This window comes from Pristiophorus japonicus, chromosome X, assembly GCF_044704955.1.
Source record: "Pristiophorus japonicus isolate sPriJap1 chromosome X, sPriJap1.hap1, whole genome shotgun sequence".
NCBI lineage: Eukaryota > Metazoa > Chordata > Chondrichthyes > Pristiophoridae > Pristiophorus > Pristiophorus japonicus.
Genome location: NC_092010.1, coordinates 19,286,282 through 19,301,739, shown reverse-complemented (window position 1 = coordinate 19,301,739; position 15,458 = coordinate 19,286,282). Strand labels below are relative to the sequence as shown.

The window sequence follows — 15,458 nt, the reverse complement described above, 5'->3', positions numbered from 1 at the left end:
GTAGGAAAGGCTTTTTAAAAGTCGAAAATGAAATCTCATTGTTGTCAGGAAGGCAAATATTTGTAAAGATACCAACAAAGCTGAATGCATCATTCTTTTTATACGAAATGGGGATGGGGCAAGAGCGCCATTTTAAGCCATATAATCAGATGGACTAAGGAACGAGTGGGCAGACCAGTTGTGTAAAACAATAGAAAGATTGGTCTTCTGATTTTGCACATTCAACAAAGTAAGTCCAGTCTCTGAAGTAAAATGATTCAGTTTGTGAGTCTTTTGTATCTAATGCAAAGCCAGCCAATTTAAACCAGTTGACCAATAGATAACGAGATCAAAATCTTAAGTTGAGCCAGATGCCACATGCTAATTGCCACTAATTTTAGGTTTGCAGTGGAGATTTGTGAATGAAACATCAAAATCTGAACAGATGATTGTTTAACATAAAACATTGATCTATTGAAAAAAAAAACTATGCCCGCCCCATTTTATTGATTTGACTCCCAACTGCATCAAAGAGCATGTATTAAATCTCGATTCATCTTTGTGGTTTCAGTATGTTGATACGTAGAGGTTGCTACTGAAGTGTGCTGTTCGCACCTTCCATGTTGTACTTATTCTCCGCTCTAGCCTCTTAACTGATTTATTTCTACATGTGTGTAGAACACTTCAGTATTTAACTGTTGAGTTTAATAGGTCTTCAGATTGTGGTGGAGTCATTTGGGATGGGGAAAGGGATGTGTAGCAGGCTTGTTCATAAGAACATAAGAAGCAGGAGCAGGCCATTAGGCCCCTCGAGCCTGCTCCGCCATTCAATAAGATCATGGCTGATCTTTTACCTCAACTCCACTTTCCTGCACTATCCCCATATTCCTTGATTCCCTTAATATCCAAAAAACTATCGATCTCTGTCTTGCTATACTTGAGGACTGAGCCTCCATAGCCCTCTGGGATAGTGAATTCCAAACATTCACCGCCCTGAGTGAAGAAGTTTCTCCTCCTCAGTCCTAAATGGCCGACCCCTTATTCTGAGACTGTAACTCCTGGTTCTAGACTCCCTGCATCTACCCCGTCAAGCCCTGGAAGACTTTAGTATGTCTCAGTGAGATCAGAGATCACCTCTCATTCTTCTAAACTCTGAGAATATAGGCCTAGTCTACTCAATCTCTCCTCATAGGACAATTACCCCCCCCCCCCCCCCCACATTGCAGGAATCAGTCTGGTGAACCTTTGTTGCATTCCCTCTATGGCAAGTATATCCATCCTTGGGTAAGGAGACCAAAACTGTACACAATACTCCAGGTGCATTCTCACCAGGGCCCTATATAATTGCAGTAAGACATCTTTACTCTTGTACTCAAATCCACGTGTAATAAACACCAACATACCATTTGCTTTCTTAATTGCTTGCTGTACCTGCATGTTAACTTTCAGTGATTAGTGTAGAAGGACACCCAGGTCCCTCTGAACATTTCCCAATCTCACCATTTATATAAAAAAAATGCTCTGCTTTTCTATTAAACTTGGATATATTGCATTTAGTCCCCTCATCCAAATCATTGACCTAGATTTGAATAGCTGAGGCCCAAGCACTGATCCTTGCGGTACCCCACTAGTTACCTTCTGCTAACCTGAAAATGACCTGTGTGTTCCTACTTTCCGGGGGCCGGCGTGGTGGGGGTGCCTCGCCTCACGGTTAGTGCCCAGGCCAGCAAGCAACCAACAATGACATCATTGGTGTGCATGCCACCCCCATAATGCCCCGCGAGCCACTAGGCTGGTGCGGGCGGATTTCAACGCCAGCTTCGTGAGCCGTGAAACTGACGGACATCCGTTCCCGGGAAGCTATTCAAAGAGGAGGTCGGAAACGCCCCGGTCCGCCATCTTTGTTGGTCAGCCGACTCTTGGGTTGGCCCGACCATGACGGCTCTCGCGTGGACCGGGCTGCCATCGTGCAGCATGGCACTCTGTTTTGGGTGCCAGGTTGCTGGCCCGGTCTAACATGACCATGCAGAGTGCGTAGCGGCCCTCCCCTTTTAAGTGAAGGGGAGGGCCGTTGTAGAGCTACTCTGAGCATCCTCGTATCACTGGCCTCAGCGACGCACTACCACCCTGGGAGCGCCCCCTCAAAGGAAGCAGAGCATCGGAGATGGCGCCCTGCTTCCTTTTTGAGGGGCGGTAGGCCCAATTCCACGTTGGGGGCGGAACTTCCGGGCTGGGCGATAAAAGTCCAGGCCCTGGAAGGTTACTGTGAGGGGAAATTTTGCTAAAAGTATTTGTTTAATTTCTCTCAGTTCGACAAAGTCAGCTGGTCCAGGCCTGTGGCTGTGGAGTAACCTTCAGCCTAGACTGGAACTCTTTCAGCCTCTCCCTTATTTTAACAGGAAAGTAAACATGCATTTGAGAAGAGGACGAGGGCTGCTATTGGCGCATCCCAAACTTTTCAATTATTTCAGATAGGAGCCTCTTTTCTGAGGGAATACAGCACAGGAATCCAGAATAACCTTGGAAATCGAGCTAAACCAATTTAATACAAACTCTTAAGAAAGCAAGCTTCACAGATTTGAGAATGTGGAATGCACTGCTGCAGAAAGCCATATAAGCAAATTGTTCCTAATTCTCCTTTTTATGCCATAGTTCCATCCTCCTGGAGAGAATTAGTAATACTTGTACTACTTACTAGTTAATTGTATGTGATGTCTCTTTGGAATCAAGGTGGTTTGAAGATGACATGCCTGGTGATGGCAGATTGGTGCAGTCAGCTCAATAATCTGATATCTGAGCCGGCAGGTCTGCAGTACTACAGGGCATTTTTGTTCATCATAGAAACATAGAAACATAGAAAATAGGTGCAGGAGCAGGCCATTCAGCCCTTCTAGCCTGCACCGCCATTCAATGAGTTCATGGCTGAATATGAAACTTCAGTACCCCCTTCCTGCTTTCTCGCCATAACCCTTGATCCCCCGAGTAGTAAGGACTTCATCTAACTCCCTTTTGAATATATTTAGTGAATTGGCCTCAACTACTTTCTGTGGTAGAGAATTCCACAGGTTCACCACTCTCTGGGTGAAGAAGTTTCTCCTCATCTCGGTCCTAAATGGCTTACCCCTTATCCTCAGACTGTGACCCCTGGTTCTGGACTTCCCCAACATTGGGAACATTCTTCCTGCATCTAACCTGTCTAAACCCGTCAGAATTTTAAACGTTTCCATGAGGTCCCCTCTCATTCTTCTGAACTCCAGTGAATACAAGCCCTGTTGATCCAGTCTTTCTTGATAGGTCAGTCCCGCCATCCCGGGAATCAGTCTGGTGAATCTTCGCTGCACTCCCTCAATAGCAAGAATGTCCTTCCTCAAGTTAGGAGACCAAAACTGTACACAATACTCCAGGTGTGGCCATTCTGAAAAGTACCCATTTACTCCTACTCTTTGCTTCCTGTCTGACAACCAGTTCTCAATCCACGTCAGCACACTACCCCCAATCCTATGTGCTTTAACTTTGCACATTAATCTCTTGTGTGGGACCTTGTCGAAAGCCTTCTGAAAGTCCAAATATACCACATCAAGTGGTTCTCCTTTGTCCACTTTACTGGAAACATCCTCAAAAAATTCCAGAAGATTTGTCAAGCATGATTTCCCTTTCACAAATCCATGCTGACTTGGACCTATCATGTCACCATTTTCCAACTAGCCTGGTTTATTAATGGGCACCCTGCCACTGGGGCTGGGATAACTCTGAAAACCAATGCTGTTACTGGTAAGGTAATCCTGGTTGGACAAGCAGTGGGAAGCAGACGAGTGCTCTGTGCTGGTAAGCTACATGATTTTGGCATGTTAAACTCTAGCATTATGCGTGCTCACACTTTGGGATCCTTAAGCCTGGGCTTTTGTCAGCCTGCACTTTGGACTTGTGTAAGTGGGATGTGGCCCTTTGTGGAAAGAAACTGTACTTGTGGTAATTTCTCAGTGGCTTGGTTTGGAAACTTGAATCATGTTGATAGTTTCCACGTGTCAGAAAGCTATTTAATCTGGTTTGCTCATTTACAGTGTTAAACAATGCCCATGGAATGTTCTTTAAACACCGTACAGTGGGGTAGGATCAGTATTTTCAGATTTATGCTCTAGTCCTGGACTTCCATTGCGCTATTGTGATGAGAGAAATCCGTCATTGGTCACAGTGAGATGAAAGGTTGCGGCATAATGTCCGCTTTACTGTTCTGAATCAGTAGGTTGTGGGTTTAAGCCTCACTTTAGGACTTGAGCACGTAATCTAAACTGGTAGTTCAGTGCAATACTGAGAGTGTCCAACAATGTCAGATGAGCTGTTAAACCAAACCTTTGTCTGCCTATTCAGGTGGATTTGAAGAACCTTGTTGTGGTACTATTCGAAGAACATGGAGCTGTCCTAGTTATTGATTAATTTGCTGTTTGTGAGCTCTTGTGCGCAAAATGGCTGTAATCTTCGCCTACAGAACGGTCATTGTACTTCAGAGTAATTCCTTGTATATGAAGCACTTTGAGATGTAATAAGGTTCTGTATAAATGCAAGTTTTTTTCTTTTAGCATAAAGTGCACATCATCTGATTGCTTTAATGACCCAGAAAGCAATGATGAGTTCCAGCAGTTTTTTTTCATTTGCATGGGAATAGTGGTTTAGAACCATATTGTAGGTATCTTTACTCTCTGCTGCAGTTATCAGGTTCACTCAGTGGTAGCACTCTAGCCTCTGAATCTGTAGGTTGTGGGTTGAACCCCCATTCCAGGTCTTGGGAGCCCATAATATCGACTGACACTTCAGTGCAATAGTGTCGGTAGTGCTGTCTTTTAGTTGGGAGATTAAACTGAGGCCCTATCTCCCTGTGCAAGTGAACATAAAAGATCCCATGGCACTATTTGATAAAGGGCAGGGAGTTCCCCCGGTGTCCTGGCTAATATTTATCCCTCAACCAATACCATCAAAGCATTTATTGCATTTTGCTTCTTGTGGAATCTTGCTGAGCGCAAATTGGCTGCTGCATTCGCCTATCTAACTACACTTCAAAAGTAATTCATTGGCTGTGAAGTGCTTTCAAACGTCCTAAGGACGTGCAAGGCGCTATATAAATGCAAATTCATTTTTTCTTTCTATCCCTAACCTGATCGTAATGCAGTCCTAATCCAGAGCTCTAATTCCTGCAGTATTTCCCTTTGGTATGGGTACTACAGAAAATCTGCACTGAACCAATAATTATTGGTATCCTGTTCATGAGAGGAGGGAGGATTATTGAACTGGTTATCCATCCATTCGTCCACTAGCATTTAATTTCAAACAATTGAAATCTAAATTTGCATAAACATAATTGACGTCTTCTCGATGGATATTGGATTCTTTCTGAAAATTCACATTTGACCTCTTCATGCTTCTGTACAATTTCAGCTCAATAATTCTATTGGATTTTCACTAGATTTGGTAAGTGATTTTGTCTCGTCAGAATTTTGTTTTTTTATAAAATGTATACGATGGAAACTGTACGTGCATGTGTACATGCATCCAAAGTGAGAAACCTTTTTTTAGGTTTTTACCGACCTTCACGAGTAACTTTTTCTCATCAGACACTGGGATCCTTTCGAAAATGGGCTTGTCGGGAACTGTCCGTGTCTCCCGTCTCCGAAAATCAGGTAGGGGCTTTCGTTGTCGAAAGATGCCAACACTCGATGTCTTGAGAGGCATGTCTTTTTTGTTAAAAGCCCATCAGGACTGCCATGAAGTTACAATAAAACCCTTTTACTTCCAATAATTTTGAGCAATTTAATAGAAACTGACCAGAAAAAAAACTTCAAACACACACAAATTAGTGTTATAAGGCATTTTCAGTTACATTTAAACACAAACTTTATCACTTTATCCCATTATATCGTTGTAACCAAAAATTCTAGTCCTTTTCCTTGTATGAATGTCATATTATTTGGGGTGAAATAATTAATAATGTGAGATTTTATAATGGCCATGGAGCAATATAGACAGTCAGTTTTCCCTGGTGGGATAGTCTACCAAATGGCTCAGCTTAGGACTGGGATAGTCACTGACACCCATTGGTGCATGATATTAAGGAAGTGACTTTACACTCATTTTAGCAAGCTGCTAATGTACTCTTGGGTCATTGTATCTGTGTGTACATTTCAGGGCTAATGTCTAAGAACTGTCTTGCTACTTTATTTTTGCAGAATCTGTTGCCAACAGCCACACCTCAGGACGCTCAGCAGTGGTTGCACAGAAATCGATTTTCTCCATACTGCAGGCTCTTCGCAAACTTCTCTGGTACCTTTTGATTATTAACTTATTTGGATGAAAATATTTGTGAACATTCCCTGGGAAACTGGAATGGGTTGCAACGTATTCCTTCCCTCTCCAGGACCTAGGTTTAGATTCAGTTGGGCCAGAAGGATCAAGTCTCTGCGCACATTGATCCTAGGTGAACTATGTTAACACCTACCACTAAGTTCCTAATAGCAGCATGTTCACAACACGAATCTACCTGCTAGTAATTTGGCATTAAATTAGAAGTCTTAGTGAGATGTCAAGAGTGGCTGGTGAGGGACAACTATTGATTTTAGCAGGGAGGGAGGGAAGGAATTTCAGTTTTAAAGTGATCCTTGTAAAGAATGTGATGAGTCTTCATTCCAAGGTAGTAACGCAGAGAGGCAGCACAAGAGGCACAGCATATTTGGAGCGAGAGGAACAAGAGGAATGTTTAGAACAACACTGACCATCATAGCATTGATGCGAGAGACCAAACCGGTTGAGACGGGGACAGGGAAGTGAGAGGCTTTATAAGATGGCCAGGGAAAGGAGATTCCATAACTTTGTCAGAGGGGTTGGGGAACGAAGCTTAATTTGGACTGCAGAGTTCTTTGGCGAAAGACAATGTAGCAAAAATACATAAATGCAGAACATAAGTTAAAGAAATTGAAATATACAAGGTGAGCAGTTGTAAGATCTCATGGACCTGAGATATGATGGCAATTTTTTTTTTAAAAAAGGTCAATAAGTCAGATGAAGCATAGAACATTGGTTAGACTACACTTGTATTCCCATGCATAGTTCTGGTCTCCATATTATAAAAAGGATATAGAAGCACTGGAGAAGGTGCAAAAATGATTTTCAAGGATGATCGCAGAACTGAGCGATTATGCATATCAGGACAAACTGGGGCTCTTTACGATAGAAAAGAGAAGACTGAGGGGTGATCTGATGGACATCTTCAAAATAATGAAGGGGCTTGATAGGGTTGACATCGAGGTGTTTCTGCTTGTGTGTAGTTCAAAACTAGGGGCCATAAATATAAGATAGTCACTAATCAATCTAACAGTGTAATTTAGGGGAGTGGGACGAATTAGATGACGCTTCCAAAGCATGGGCTAATTAGCCTCCTTCAGTGCTGTATGATACAAGGAGAAATTTATTTTCCCAGAGAGTGGTTAGAATGTGGAATATGGAGTGGTTGAGGTAAATAGTAGGGATGCATTAAAGGAGAAGCTATATAAAAAGCAAGCGAGGGAAAAAGCAATAGGTTATGCTGATGGTGTTAGCTGACGAGGGAGGGGAAGAGTCTCGTGTGGAGCATAAACTCTTGGCATTGACCAGTTGGACTGAATGGCCTGTTTATGTGCTGTACATTCTATGTAAAACTATGTAAAGCATTGTAAATATACCAGAGAACCTGCAGCAAGAACTCTATGAACTCATCTGGCCAGGCCACCCTAACTGTCTGCTTCGCTGAGTTTGTCATACACTTGCCTCTGAATTTGAAGGTTGTGGGTTCAGACCTGTTATCAACTTGAGCGCATATCCTCGGTTGACACTTTAGTGCAGTACTGAAGGGATGTTGCATTGTCTGGAGGCACTCTTTCAGAAGAGACATTCAGACGAGGCCCCTGCCTGCTCAGGTGGACAATAACGCTGCCATGGTAGTATTGAAAGAAGAGCAGGATGTTGTCCATTATCCTCCCTCAACCAACACGATCAAAAACAGATTATTTGCTCATTCATTTTGTTGTTGTGTGGCACCTTTCTGTGCGCAAATTGGCTGTTAAGTTCACCTACAAATTGGTGACTGCGCTTCAAAAGTACTTTGTTGGATCTACTGAGTATGTGATTTAGACACTACATAAATTCCAGTTCTTCTTTCCATCTGCGCCAAGAAACTCAAGTTTCCAATGTTTTGGCAAAGCTCTCTGGTGCTGCTAGGCATTGGGAAGGACGGGATGCTCAAAGCTAATCTCTGACGATGAACCTCTTTGCATATGCTGCCCAAGTGCTCCACCTTTTTTTAAAATAAGTTCCTATGGAGCTCGTTGAAGCATTTTGGGTCAGCTTCAATGTTCCTTCTTTGGGGAAAGTGGGGGAGGGAGCTGCGTGGCCCCTTTAAGGGGTTCCACAGCCCATTCACAGTTTTGTACATGCGCGAAACTTAGCATTGATAAAGCTGGTCCTGGGCTGCACAGGTCTGACGGAGAGCTGTGCGGCCGCACAGCTTGTAGGGAACGTTGATCAGCTTGGCTCTGTTGTAAGCACTCTTGCCTAAGTCAGCGAATTGTCGGTTCAAACCCCAATCAAGGACTTGAGATCATAACCTAGACTGACGCTTCAGTGCAATATTAAAGGGGTATGCTATGTTGTGCCGCCTTTCGGCTGAGATGTTTGAGAACTTGCCTGCTAGCTTTGGTGGGCATAAAAGATCTCATGGCATTATTTGAAGGAGGTCCAGGAGTTCTTCCAGTGTCCTGGTTAATATTCATCCGTCAATCAGCATCACCATAAACAAACTGCCAGATAATCTTTTTAATTGTTTTTGGAACTTTGCTATGCGCAAATTGGCTGCTGTATTTGCTTACATAATTGCACTGCAAAAGTACTCTGTTGGTTATAAAGCACTTTGGGCTATCCTGCGGCTGTGATGAGGCGCTATATTAATGCAAGTTCATTCACTCTTCTTTCCATCCTGTGGGCTAAGAAACTCTCAAAGTTTTGCATAGCACTCGGCTGAGCTGATGGGGATTGCGGTACGCTTCAGAAAGCCGCTGTCTGACAACGATTCTCTCTGCATGCATGTGATGCACCTATTTTGTTGTTGAAATAAATTGCTTTTGAATTAAATCAAGCAATTTGGGTCCACTTGGCCCCATTAGTTGCACTCCCCCGTCACTTGTGGGTTTAAGCCCCACTCTGGGACACGAGCACATAATCTAGATTGATGTTTTGGTCTAGTTCTGGGTGAGTGCTGCAATTGTTTGGCGGTGCAATCTTTCAGATGAGATGCTTGACCAGCCTGTTCAGGTGGAGTCAAATATACTGTGGCACTATTGGAAGAAGAACAGGGAGCTCTCCCTCAATGTTCCCTTTAATTTCTTTTTGGGTGCACAGCCCATTCAAAATGCCACACATGTGCGTTTTTTCCTATTTAAGAGCCAGTGAGCCAGCTGCGTGGGAGCTGCAGAACAATGTGTGGATGTGCAGCTTAGAGAACATTGCTCTCTGTCCTCAACATTCTTGCCTCAATCAACACCACCAAAACCAGATTGGTCATTCTTTAATTCACTTGCTGTGTGACTTTGCTGTGCGCAAATTGGCTGCTGCATTTGCCTGAATTGCAACATTGACTGCGTTTCAAAATTAATGATCTGGTTTTGAAGTACTTTGCAACGTCTTGAGAATGTGATGAGATGTGAATTAAATATAAGCGTTTTCTGTTTATTTGTCAGTCTAAACATGTGACTTGAAGTTCAAGGTTTTCAGCCTTTACCTTTCTCTCCCTGCCCCTTTGCTCAATTAAATGAGCAATGTGGACAGCTCTTGAACCTTTTCCTTATCCTTTGTCTTCTGAGCTGCTAATTAAACTTGAGTCGTGTGTAAGGTTGCTGTTTATCTTCAGAATTTTGTTCAACTGGAAAGGAGTCACAGAAAATGAAAATTTCAACTCATTCTTTGTATCCAAGTTTGGACACAATTGAAGTGGAATTTGGTCTCCATTCCAACTCTGAGCATAGAAGTTTTGAGTTTTAAATTATAACATTGTAGTCATTCAAATAGAACTCTATTGGATGTTGGGTAACGTACCTTGTGATCACTTTTATTTCCTGGAACTTTGTTTTTGATCATCTTCAGGGGTCGGAGAGAAATATTTCAGATTTATTTAAAAAAAAACTTTTTTGCATCCCTAGGGGGTTGCATGGCTGTTGGTGGATGGGGAGGTGTTGGTGGTCGTGCTGCTTAGTTGCAACATGGCTGGCTAGTTCACAATCAAAGGACCAGTCAGTCTTTTCCTATCCATCTTTTCATGTTTGTATAAGAAAACTCCATAATGCTCAGGGCAAGTATGGCCTCAAGCTGGTATTGAAGCATCAAGGATCTTATGTGGACTTACAAGGAATAGAATTTCTACATTTAGCTGAGTTTGTTTTTTTTTATATTTTAAAAAAAAAAAGTATGTGTGTTAATGGCAGTTTTTTTAATAAGCACTTGATTGTAGGAAAGATCCTGCAAGCTTGAACTGGATAAGCAGAAGGCTAATCCTAAATATACTGGTCCATGAAATAACCAAGCATGCTAATTCTGTATTTTGACTATTAAATAATTCTTCCACACCTTCAGTTGATGTCAAAACTATGACCATAAAATCCCACTGGAGCTTCATGGGACCAAGTGTCTGTGCAAATATTCCTCAATTTTACTACACCACCAGGAAGTTTTGAACTTCTGTTGCCTCCATCCACAGGTGGAGATCTGTTAAAGCTGACCAGGGATGACGTTATCCAAATCTGTGGCCCTGCAGATGGAATCCGACTCTTCAACGCTCTAAAAGGAAGGTAAGTTCATTCCGTGTGCCTTGCGGTTCAGCTTCAACTGTATTATACTAAACATTCGAAGGTTAGTACAGTTTATATTCTCAAACAACTTCAACCTTCACATACAGCTGGGAGTTTTTAATCTACGGGGGAGGAGGGAGGAATGATGCCGAAATACATCAAGAAATTTGTATGCTGCCTTTCCCTATTTGTACAAGGCTTTGGTCTGAACTACAGCTCTTTGGAAGAGACAGCACAGTCGCTGTGTCACAATAGAGATACTTAACTATAACTGCACCAGATATGAGAGAATTGTGGGATAAGTTGGGCAGGAAATTTAGCTTCCACATTTTTCAGATAATGACGATATTTATATCAACATTTTTCCACATTTGTTCAGCCTTGACATGCAACAAGTAAACAAAGTACTGCAGAGACTGGCATTGGCAATTTGAATGCCGATACGTTGGGGTCCGCTGGGAGCACTGATATTCCAACTTGCTTGTCTTCAACTACTCTAAGTTCAAAGTATGCAAGTTGCTCCAGGTAGTTGGGATGCTGAGAGACCTGTTGGCCTGAAACATTGCTTTAGAGAGGAAAAAAATGTGTCAAATCTGAAATGAATATCGTTGGAAATGCAGCACAGGTTGATAAATACCTGAAAAGAAAGATTAGCATTTTGGGTGTACCTTTTTTTGGAGTTTTGATGAACAGTCACACCCAAAACTCTCCTTTCTCTTTGAGTTGATTGATCTGTGCATTTTCAAAATGCTGTATTTAATTGGGAGTGTGAGTAGGATAAACTTAAACTTTCACTGGGGTCTGCCCTGGCAGATGAACTATATTGCCTAAAGTGCCAATTTGTTCAGTGATGGGTTCCACTAAGATTTTGTCCCATAGGAATAGTTGCTCTCTCTAGTTCCAAGCGCAAAAGTGATTCATTTCTTTCAATAGCAGAAAGTATGGTGAATAGAACTTTTTGGTGCCATAATTTCTTGAGCTAAGTGAAGCTCTGAACAATCTCTTGATTTAAAGAAAATGATGGATGTCAACCTCCTGCCCTAACTTTGTACAAAATGAGGAAGAGAAAAATAACACCAAGAAGCTGAAGATAACAACATAATGACGTGGTTCCGAATGGTTGGTTGATGTACTGGAGAGATCAAGGAAAAAGGAAAACTCCTCCAGGATCTGCACCACCTCAAGCTGCCTAAAATAAAAAAAATGAACTCTTATTTGCTGTTGTCTTGTTAATTATCTTCAGTTTGTGTTTTAAAGACTTAACTATTCAAACTTTTAGTTTTTGTGACTGGAAGGCTCTTTCCAGTGGTTTCACCGTACTAGGGCTCTGTACTAGGTCCCTTGCTTTTTGTGGTATACATCAATGATTTAGACTTCAATGTAGGGGGCATGATTAAGAAATTTGCTGATGCAAAAATTGGCCGTGTGGTTAATAATGAAGAAGAAAGCTGTAGACTGCAGGACGATATCAATGGACTGGCCAGGTGGGCAGAAAAGTGCCAAATGGAATTCAATCTGGAGAAGTCTGAGGTAATGCTAGGGAATACACAATAAAATGGTAGGATAATGAGAAGTGTAGAGGAACAGAGGGACCTTTTGAGTGCATGTCCACAGATCCCTGGCCAGGTAGGATAAGGTGATTAAGAAGGCATACGGAATACTGGACTTTATTAGCCGAGGCATAGAATATAAGAGCGGGGGGATTATGCTTGAACTGTATAAAACACTAGTTAGGCCACAGCTAGAGTACTGGCCACCACATTATAGGAAGGATTTGATTGCACTTGAGAGATTTACAAGGATGTTGCCAGGATTGGAGAATTTTAGCTATGATGAAAGATTGGCTAGACTGGTTGTTTTCTTTAGAGCTGAGGGGAGATTGAATTGAGGGGCCTAGATAGAATGGATAGAAAAGACCTATTTCCCTTAGAGGTCAATAACCAGGGGGCGTAGATTTAAAGTAATGGGTAGGAGGATTAGAGGGGAGTTGAGAAATTTTTTCACCAAGGTTGATTTGGGGTCTAGAATTCACTGCCTGAAAGGGTGGTAGAGGCAGAAACCCTCATCACATTTTCAAAAGTGCTTAGATATGCTCTTGAAGTGCCGTAATCTGCAGGGCTTTGGACCAATTGCTGGAAAGTGGGATTGGGCTGGATAGCACTTTTTCGGCCGGCGCAGACACGATGGCCGAAAGTTTCTATGATTCTATAAACTTCGTTACAAACCCGTGTTGTAAATTGATGTTTATTTTTGAGTCCTTTTGAAGCTTAGTCGATAATTTTAGGTGATGATAAATCACCTTGCATATTTAAATATCTTTTTAGTTGGTGTGGTAGACCCCTCTTGAACCCTTGAGGCAGTTAGCTCATACCATATCACTCAAATGTTGATTCGTGCATTAGAACTAAGAAACTCCAGTTAGATCTAAATAATAGTAACTGATGGGTGCAACAGGCTGCTGAGATTTCCAGCATTTTCTCTCTTTATTTCAGATTCCAGCATCTGCAGTATTTTGCTTTTGAGGCAGTTTAAGGATTGATCTTAAGGACCGTTGTAGCATTACTGCATGAAAATAAGTTTGCATTTTTTAGGTGAATTATGATTTTGAGTTCTTGGTTGTAATATTTTCTCACTGTTCCAAGCATGATGTGAATTACAAAGTTGTACACACCCCAGACTCCTGTGTCCATGCTTGATTACAGTTGTGACGTACATAAGATAAGAACATAAGAAATAGGAGCAGGCCATTTGGCCCCTCGAGCCTCCTCTGCCATTTAATAAGATCATGGCTGATCTGATCATGGAATCCGACTTCCCTGCCCTCCCCATAATCCTTTATTCCCTTATCGCTCAAAAATCTGTATCTCCACCTTAAAAATATTCAATGACCCAGCCTCCACAGCTCTCTGGGGCAGAGAATTCCACAGGTTTACAACCCTCAGAAGAAATTCCTCCTCATCTCAGTTTTGAATGGGCGACCCCTTATTCTGAAACTCTGTCCCCTAGTTCTAGATTCCTTTATGAGTGGAAATATCCTCTGCATCTACCTTGTTGAGCCCCCTCATTATCTTGTACGTTTCAATAAGATCACCTTTCATTCTTCTGAACTCCAGTGAGTATAGGCTCAACCTATCTTTTATAAGTCAACTCCTTCATCTCTGGAATCAACTTAGTGAACCTTCTCCGAACTGCCTCTAATGCAAGTATATCCCTCCTTAAATAGAGACCAAAACTGTATGCAGTACTCCAGGTGTGGCCTTGCCAATACCCTGTACAGTTGTAGCAGGGCTTCTCTGCTTTTATACTCCATCCCCCTTGCAATAAAGGCCAAGATACCATTTGACCTTCCTGATCATTTGCTGTACCTGCATACTAACCTTGTGTTTCATGCACAAGGACCCCAGGTCCCTCTGTACTGCAGCATTTTTCTCCATTTAAATAATTTGCTTTTCTATTTTTTTTCTGCCAAAGTGGATTACCTCACACTTTCCCACATTATACTCCATTATTTGCCCACTCACTTAGCCTGTCTTGCCTCCATGATCCCCTGCTGAATTGCATGGCAGTGATTCGGTCAACAAGAATAATGAAGCAGTGTTTAGAAGTAACACAACTAATGGGGCCATTTCTTTTTATGGAGGAGGGAAACCACCTGGTTTAATCTGTAGGTTAGGGCAAACAAAAGTACAAAGGACTGATTTTGGAAAGGAGAAAAAAAAGCAAGAACTTGCATTTATGTGGCACCATGTCGTATATTTCCAAGTGATATAAATGAATTTGCATTCAATTAACTGCTTTGAACTGCAGCCACTGTTATGTACACTAATCCAGCAGCCATTTTGTGTACTGCAAGATTCCACTAAGTCAAACAGATCAGTAACCAGTAATCTATTTTGGTGGTGATGGCTGTTAGCCGGGACACTGGAGGCACTTGCTGCTCTTCAAATAGTTCCTGTAGAATCTTTTGGAAGAGGCTGATCCCTAGTCTCAAAAGGATTGAGTTATGAGGAAACAAATCGAGGAACTGAAGCTCTTTTAGCCTTGAAAGGAGGGAACTTGGGGTACCTTCGAGAAGCGTACAAGATATTAAACAACCTAGTAGGGGTTAACCTTCAAGGTATTGTCGGCTACTAAAGCAAGGAAACATGGAAAGAAAGAACTTGCATTTAAATCTTGTCTTTCATGCCCTCTGACGTTCCCAAGTGCTTCACAGCTAATGAATTAGTTTTAAAGTACAGTCAATTTTATTTTGTAGGCCAATTTGTGTACTCAGTAGAATAAATAATTTGGTGGTGTTGGTTGAGGCAATTATCAGCACTTCAATTACATTTCCAGCAACAATATAGAAGTAAATATAGACAGCTTCCAATTTTATTACGTCCCTATTCTTTCCAAATCTTCAATGACTTAAATCTGCCCTTCCATCTATGCTTTAAGGCAGTCAGGCATGTGCTTAAGTTGAGGAAGCTGCTTTGCCAGAAAAATATAGGTGCTTGGCAAAATGATTTGAATTACAATAGATTGACTATCAATTTTTATTTGCTCTTCTTTTCCCACCCTATCCCCTCCCCCAAGCTGAATAGGCAGGTGAATTGTTTTCAAGGTGATTTACTCAACTCT

The 15,458-nt window shown here is 42.0% G+C and overlaps 1 protein-coding gene across 2 annotated transcripts in view; it reads left to right on the top strand.

Moving 5' to 3' along the window:
- tfcp2 (transcription factor CP2) overlaps positions 1-15,458 on the top strand; it is a 98,754-nt gene that overhangs the window by 66,743 nt on the left and 16,553 nt on the right. The window contains exons 10-13 of one of the 2 annotated variants that reach the window (XM_070869433.1): positions 5,410-5,442; positions 5,586-5,651; positions 6,198-6,291; positions 10,748-10,838. In XM_070869433.1, the coding sequence (XP_070725534.1) occupies positions 5,410-5,442; positions 5,586-5,651; positions 6,198-6,291; positions 10,748-10,838 (284 nt within the window). The remainder of the gene's footprint in view (positions 1-5,409; positions 5,443-5,585; positions 5,652-6,197; positions 6,292-10,747; positions 10,839-15,458) is intronic. The other variant, XM_070869434.1, reaches the window with a different exon arrangement.